This window comes from Helianthus annuus, chromosome 15 (assembly GCF_002127325.2).
Source record: "Helianthus annuus cultivar XRQ/B chromosome 15, HanXRQr2.0-SUNRISE, whole genome shotgun sequence".
Classification (NCBI taxonomy): domain Eukaryota; kingdom Viridiplantae; phylum Streptophyta; class Magnoliopsida; order Asterales; family Asteraceae; genus Helianthus; species Helianthus annuus.
Genome location: NC_035447.2, coordinates 7,248,847 through 7,256,012, shown reverse-complemented (window position 1 = coordinate 7,256,012; position 7,166 = coordinate 7,248,847). Strand labels below are relative to the sequence as shown.

Sequence of the window (7,166 nt, the reverse complement as noted above, 5' to 3'; positions counted from 1 at the left end):
TTAACCCCCTCCAGTCTCCGACACTTAGTTCACTCTTTCCATGTCGTGTTGGCACACCTGGGTTGTCCTCACTTGGCTGTTTGACCATTTTACTTTCTGCTTTCAATTGATTTAGCAACTACTCTACCGTTTACTTTTAAATCAGTTTATTATCACGTTTTACGCATTTTAAAACTATACCAGTCGTCCGAGAGGCCCATTCGTACGAAAGGCCATTGCCCTTTCGCACGAGAGGTCGTTTCGTCCGAAAGGTTCTGTTACACGTTTTGTTCCGTATTTTCTCGTATTTTGCAATCTGATCCGAACCTTTCTCACATCAGAATACTTACACTTCTATTTACCCATTTCAGGGTGACTTCGGTGTTCCAAACTTCATCAACTCAACACTCGGTTTTCGTGGAACTCTACGCAAAACTATGAGTATACTCGGTCCCTTTTTCAGTTTTAATCACTTTGACTGCAACATGTACACTTATACAAAAACACGCACCACTATTAAACATGTTTATTAAATCACACTCTATCCACACTTAAAGATGAAACTTGTTATACCTGTTAAACTCATATGCTTTGTTTACATTGTGTCTATATGCTCATTAACTTTGCAAGCCTACCTTAACAATTATAGCGCTATAGGAATAACGCCTCGCCCGTATATTTGTGGTATTATTAAGTAAAACACATTACGCCCTCTTCGTTTCAACGATGTTGGGCAAACACGATTGTGTTAAACTCTGGTTTGACATATAGTTTACACCCGTACATCATGTTAGTAACTTGTATACATTTATCATGGTGGATATGAGTACAACTAAAGCATTTTCATATTATGCTATGTATTCAAACTTGTATACTCGCCAACATATTTGTCGATCATATTTCAATACATGTTACGGGTTGATAGGTGACGAACGAAGAAAACAAGTTTAAGGTGGACTTAGATATAAGCCTAATGAATAAACAATTGTTTAGAATCCTTGTATTTTATGCTGCGATTTTAGTCATGTTTTGTTTGTTGAACCATGTATGACATGTAGTATCTATGAAATTTTGAGTTAATAATTATAGTCATATTTAGTGTTATGAAGTTATGAGCAATCTTGTGATTGTCTCACTCCGATGTTTCCGTCATTGGTTGGGATGTGATAATTCGTCCCCTCACTCAGACGTCCCTCGAAAATGGCTCAAACAAAAATCGAACCTACGTCTCCACTAGGGATGCAGGTCTTTTGACCATTGGACCAACATCTCAGAACATATTCAAAATATGTTGATGTGTATAATCAAACTAAAATTTTACTGTTATTATTTTTGTAAGTTTCAAATAATTGAATTATAATATACATATTATCAAAGTTATCTTGCATTTAACCTTTTCTTTTTAATAAATTGAGGTTGTTTAGCCTTTTCGTTTTTCTAATAATATAGCGTAATGCTTTATAAAATTTTGAATATATCTTTTTGACGTACTTATTTTTATCTGTGTTTCGATAAAAATTTTGTTCAAAATCGAATGGTTCAAATACAATTTGTTTTATTTTTATTTTTTTATGTGACAAACTGAACCGACACCTTTCGAACAAATTTGGTAGCGGTATAGAATATCTTTTTTACATCTTAAACTATAGTGAGTGTCGGTACCATATCAAAGACGGTATCAGTTCGGTTAGTCATGATATTAATATGATACCGACGCTGACTATAGCTTATAATGTAAAAAAGATAATCTAAGCCCCTACCAAAGTTGTTCAAAGGGTGTCGGTTCGGTTTGTCTCGTTAAAAAACAAGAAAAAAATATATTTGGCCCGTTCGATTTTAACAAAACTTTTATAAAAGAAAAAGTAAAATTATAAAATCAAAAATTTTAATATGTAAATTTCCTACTTCACGTTGTTGTCATAGTTTCAATTTCAGTTTTGAAAATAATTTTATAACAATGTATTAGTTTTTTTTTTAACGGCTAATTTTCTTAATCTAATGTCGTTTGTGTAACTTAAATCCAAGACCTTCCCTTCCTAATAAGGTATTATTAGTTATAATAAAAAGTTAAAAGAGTAATTACGGCACTCCATAGAAGGACACGTATTGATTTCTTGTGACTTTGGTTTTTCTTGAAAGTTCCCCCTCAGAAACAATAACTACCTACATAAGCATAATTATAAACAGTTAGAATATTGATAGATTGTTAAGGAATTCTTTGTAGCAAAGGTACCTTTCAGCCTCCAACCCCTTGTATATATAAACACCACCTTTCTTCTTCTTTATAATATAAACTCATGACTACACACTCCCACATTAGAAACACCTAGTAGAAAAGCTTTGATCAATTACCATCAGTCTATAAGCCTTTCATGTTTCCTATATGCAAAACATTCAAGCAGTTTTGTTCTCAGTATAGCCTCTAGATGCTTTAATTAATCTTGCTCTTTTGTTCAAATCGGTAGATGGGTTTGAGGGATATTGGAGCCACACTGCCACCAGGGTTTCGGTTTTATCCTAGTGATGATGAGTTGGTTTGCCACTATCTATATAAGAAGATAGCTAATGAAGATGCCCGTAAGGGAACTTTAATGGAAATTGATCTTCATACTTGTGAGCCATGGCAGCTTCCTGGTGAGTTTAGGGGGTGTTCTTTTTTTTTTTCTTTTCATTTTTTATGGTATTCTACCAAAATGATAAGTGTCTTTAAAAGCGTTTGGGTTTCTAGGGAACTCTAAAAATCTAACACCATTTAGTCGATTGACAAGCAAACTCCTTGAATACGCTTGTATGCCAAAACTCGAAAAAAGGAGTCCAATTGAGTCTTTTCCTTTTACTAAGGGGATAGAATAGAAATCAAAACAAGTTAAAAAAAATTTAGATACACTTATGATTGGTTGTGTTTTGATAGAGCAGATAAACACTTTCAAGGGTTTTGGGACTGCTTATTTGATTATTTATCTGTTCTAATTTAGTTTATATCTTTGATTACCCCCCCCCCCCCACACACACACACGCACACACATACATACATACACATAAATTAGTTTTTAAGCTGATATACATGGTAGAGAACGAGATTTATAAGGAACTTGTCATCTATTATTATTCTCAATATTATGCATAATAGTAGAAAAAAGTACTCTGGTTTATCTAGAGAGGGGAAGTGTGTGTTCATAAAAATCGAAATTGAAGTCTTTGCCTAGAAGAAAATCTCTCTCTTTTACATAACGTACGGAATAATATTCATGTGTGGATATATATTTCAAAAAACTAAATTATTGGGTGAGAACAAACCTACATCATTTATTTTTTGGCAAATTGGATTTAAATAATCCCAACTCACTGTTATTGGCCAATAATAATCCCAACTCATTTAATCACCAATAATAATCCAAACAATTCACTTTTGTTTGTAAAATACTCCCAGTTAAAAAAACACTAACTAGGTTAAAAAAATTGCTGACGTGGCTTGCCACGTGGCATATTTTGATGACGTGGCAGCTGATGTGGCAGTCTATGTGGCATATTTTATGACGTGACAGCTGATGTGGCAGTCTACGTGGCATATTTTGATGACGTGGCAGCTGATGTGGCAGGTGACTTGGCAGCCACATCAGCAATTTTTTAACCTAGTTAGTGTTTTTTTAACTGGGAGTATTTTACAAATAAAAGTGAATAGTTCGGATTATTATTGGTGATTAAATGAGTTGGGATTATTATTGGCCAATAACAGTGAGTTGTGATTATTTAAATCCAATTTGCCTTTATTTTTTTAATTAATGGTTTATATTTTTTAAGAAAAAAGTTTTGAGTTTTTACATGCAAATTCATAAGTTATGCACAAAAAAAAACCCATAAACTATTTTGTTCATATGTTTCTTTAACATTTAGATGTTTATCTACATATTTGTAGGTAATAAAGCCAACACATGAAATGGATAAATTTGTTTGTATATATTTATTAAATTTTAAGAGATACGTATAAAGAATATATTCAACAATTTTTCTTATACTTTAAAAGTTTTTTAAGATTGAAGAAATGAATGATTTGTATTGTTCTTAATGTTCTTGTATGAAACTATGTTATACATAAAACCCTCCCCTATGTGTACACGTATATACATATATGTATGATATGATGAGTATAGATGCATAGAGATCAGAATTTAAGTTATGAAACTATGCATGTAGATGTATAAAATATAACATATGTAAGTACTACATGATTGATTATATTAATTAACAGGAGTATTAAAGTCTTAATTTGGTATAGCCAGCTTCAATTAAGTGTTTAAAAAATTTGAATACAGCCATAATTAATAAGGATGACTACTAACTTTCTTGACATACTCCAAAAGCACTTTTTTAAATATGGAATCAAGAAAGTTGATTTATTCCTCACCCCAGCCAATATATATCTTTTATAGAATATGCCAACAAATTACATACACTACTATATGTATCTATCAACACTCCATTGTTATCAAATGCTATCTTCAAATTTACTGTTAATAAAGACCATCCTGTGTCATATCTTGGATAAGATGGTATATGTTAGTGACCCATATCTTGCTTTCTTCCAACGGTTCCTTATGAAAAGAGCAACAATTATCGTCGACAATCATACGAAAAAAGTCGAACTTCCACGTGTGTTTGATTGATGTATTTTCTTACAAAAGGAGAATCGATGAGCCTCGGTGTATCAAGACTATTTATTCAGACAGTAAAAAGCATCTATCAATATGCATGATTAAATTCAAGTGTGTGTGTATATATATATTTATATTTATATATATATATATATGTGTGTGTGTGTGTATTTTTGTGATGCATGTGTGTCGGGTAATTAAAACATATTTCTGTCACATACACATCAATGGTAGCAGGACATATTCTGAAATGGACATTGTACCAACCATCTGCATCATAGTTTTTAGCCTTTCATTTGAATATTTCTCTCCAAGATAGACACTACACTTGAAACACCTGCATTTATTCTCTATCATGTTTTTTTTTTCTAAACTTATGTCCTATTCAAACATTTAATGTGTATATGGTAAAGATTTTAATTAATAACCTAAGGTACATGACTACTTATTAATTTTTGAACTTTTTTGTGTTAATTGAAGAGATGGCAAAACTCAATTCAAGTGAGTGGTATTTCTTCAGCTTTCGCGATCGCAAGTACGCGACTGGATACCGAACTAACAGGGCCACCACATCTGGATATTGGAAGGCCACAGGAAAAGATAGGATAGTTGTTGATCCAGTAACTAGTGCCACAGTAGGGATGAGGAAGACTCTAGTGTTTTACAAGAACCGAGCACCAAATGGAATTAAAACTGGTTGGATTATGCATGAATTTCGCCTCGAAAACCCTAATAATCCGCCCAAGGTATGTTTAACAACTTCCGTGGTTCTATTGATAATTTTTGCTTTCAAAATAAGGTTTGCTTGTACCCAAAGCAATGTTTATGGACTTTTATAAGGCGGGGGTGGCTCGACTATATAAAACAAGCTGAAGTTACGGATCCATATTTAAGTGGCCCTAAATTCATAAGGTTTATCTTCATTTAACATTCAAGTTTTGGCAAACAAAGTAAAGAACTAGTATACGTGTTCCCGCTTCTCTTTTACTAGCTAAAATTCACTCCAACTCTAATACGTGTGATTATGTGTCTTTTAGAAACATATGATACAAAAAAAATATGTATCTAACATATTTCCAAGAGTTAGGTTTCTAGGTAAAAAATAAAAACTACCAAAAAAGACCCCGATTTTAGATTACGCTTTAGGTCCAGAAAGGTTTAGCCGGCCCTGTCAAAATGGATACAAGTTAATAAAGAATGTTGTCTTTCTTTCATTTTTTTTCCTGAACTCTAACATAATCTTTAATGTTGAATTAATCAATGAACAGGAAGATTGGGTTTTATGTAGAGTGTTTTACAAGGCAAAGGGAGACAATAGCAATGAACACTTTCCAGAAGACATGTTGATCAACACAGCTCACAAAGCCACTTCAGCAAATCTTGATCCATCTCCTACCCTCACCCTTACCAACTGTTGCCAGCCACCACCTTGTGTCCACCATCACCACCCATTCACCAACAACATATCCACCACCCTCTCTGATCGAAACCCACCGCTACACATCCACCACCACCACCAAAATTACTTTGGAATATCACCAACACAATGTAACCCTCCAAATGTTCTCCAACAATCTCAAGATTCTACCATGATTGAATCCACGAACGAAATGATAATAAGCTCAAATAATAAGTGTGAAGATCAATACGGTGTCTTTTATGATTTGGGTCTCGAAGACTATATCACTTCCCATAATCTACAAGACATAGAATTCGAGGATGACGATAATGACAATGGCATGGTGCTCTACAAGTAGTAACTAGTTATGCAAACTTGCTTCAAGTGTTTAAGGTGTAGAAAAATTAAGATAGGAACATTAAATTTCTTCATTTGATTATTTATTGTTTTGTGTTTGAATTAGATTTGAACGAAGTGATTGGTTGGTTGTGTATTAAGAGATTGAATATATGTACATGCATAGGATGATTGTGTTTGTTAATGTTTTTCCTTTCATATTAAAGCATACTTAGCTTTGTGTTCTGTAAGTAATGCGTACGTAAGCATCAAAAGCTTATCCTATGTGTTATCTATTCATTTTTGTTGATTTTCAGACATTTAGGATGAGGGTGGTATCGGTATCGGCATCAAAAATCGTCAAAAAAATGTGCACCAATACTGAAAATATTTGGCACGGTACGATACCGATACCTGTATTTGAAACCGGTATTTTACAATTATCGTACCGAACCAAAAATAACGATACCAAGAACGCCAAAAAGCGGGTACCGAATTAGTAACGAAAATAATTCGATACCGATTCGGTACCGATATCAAGTATCAAATGCTCTTCCCTACTTATACTCATGTGGTATTCGGGTAGTCTTTCGATCGACCCGTTTAACATTCATCCGTGAATATGAGAATATATAGTAAATTATTATAGTTTAAACAGTCAGTTAATTACTCTGAGTAGTTTTTTTTTTTTTCTTTTTTTCTCTTTCATTATGGTTTTATTTGTTTATCTCTCATTCTTAATTATCAACTTTAATTTTATATATCTTAATGAATAATAATTATGGAATAATAACTATAAC

At 33.0% G+C, this 7,166-nt stretch overlaps 1 protein-coding gene across 1 annotated transcript; it reads left to right on the top strand.

Moving 5' to 3' along the window:
* The first annotated feature begins 2,251 nt into the window (after nucleotides 1–2,251).
* On the top strand, nucleotides 2,252–6,571 carry LOC110910397 (protein CUP-SHAPED COTYLEDON 3). The gene is made up of 3 exons (XM_022155059.2): nucleotides 2,252–2,613; nucleotides 5,112–5,377; nucleotides 5,900–6,571. Exons 1-3 carry the CDS (start codon nucleotides 2,445–2,447, stop codon nucleotides 6,386–6,388), a joined length of 924 nt encoding a protein of 307 aa, XP_022010751.1. The 5' UTR covers nucleotides 2,252–2,444; the 3' UTR covers nucleotides 6,389–6,571.
* Nucleotides 6,572–7,166: the final 595 nt, after the last annotated feature.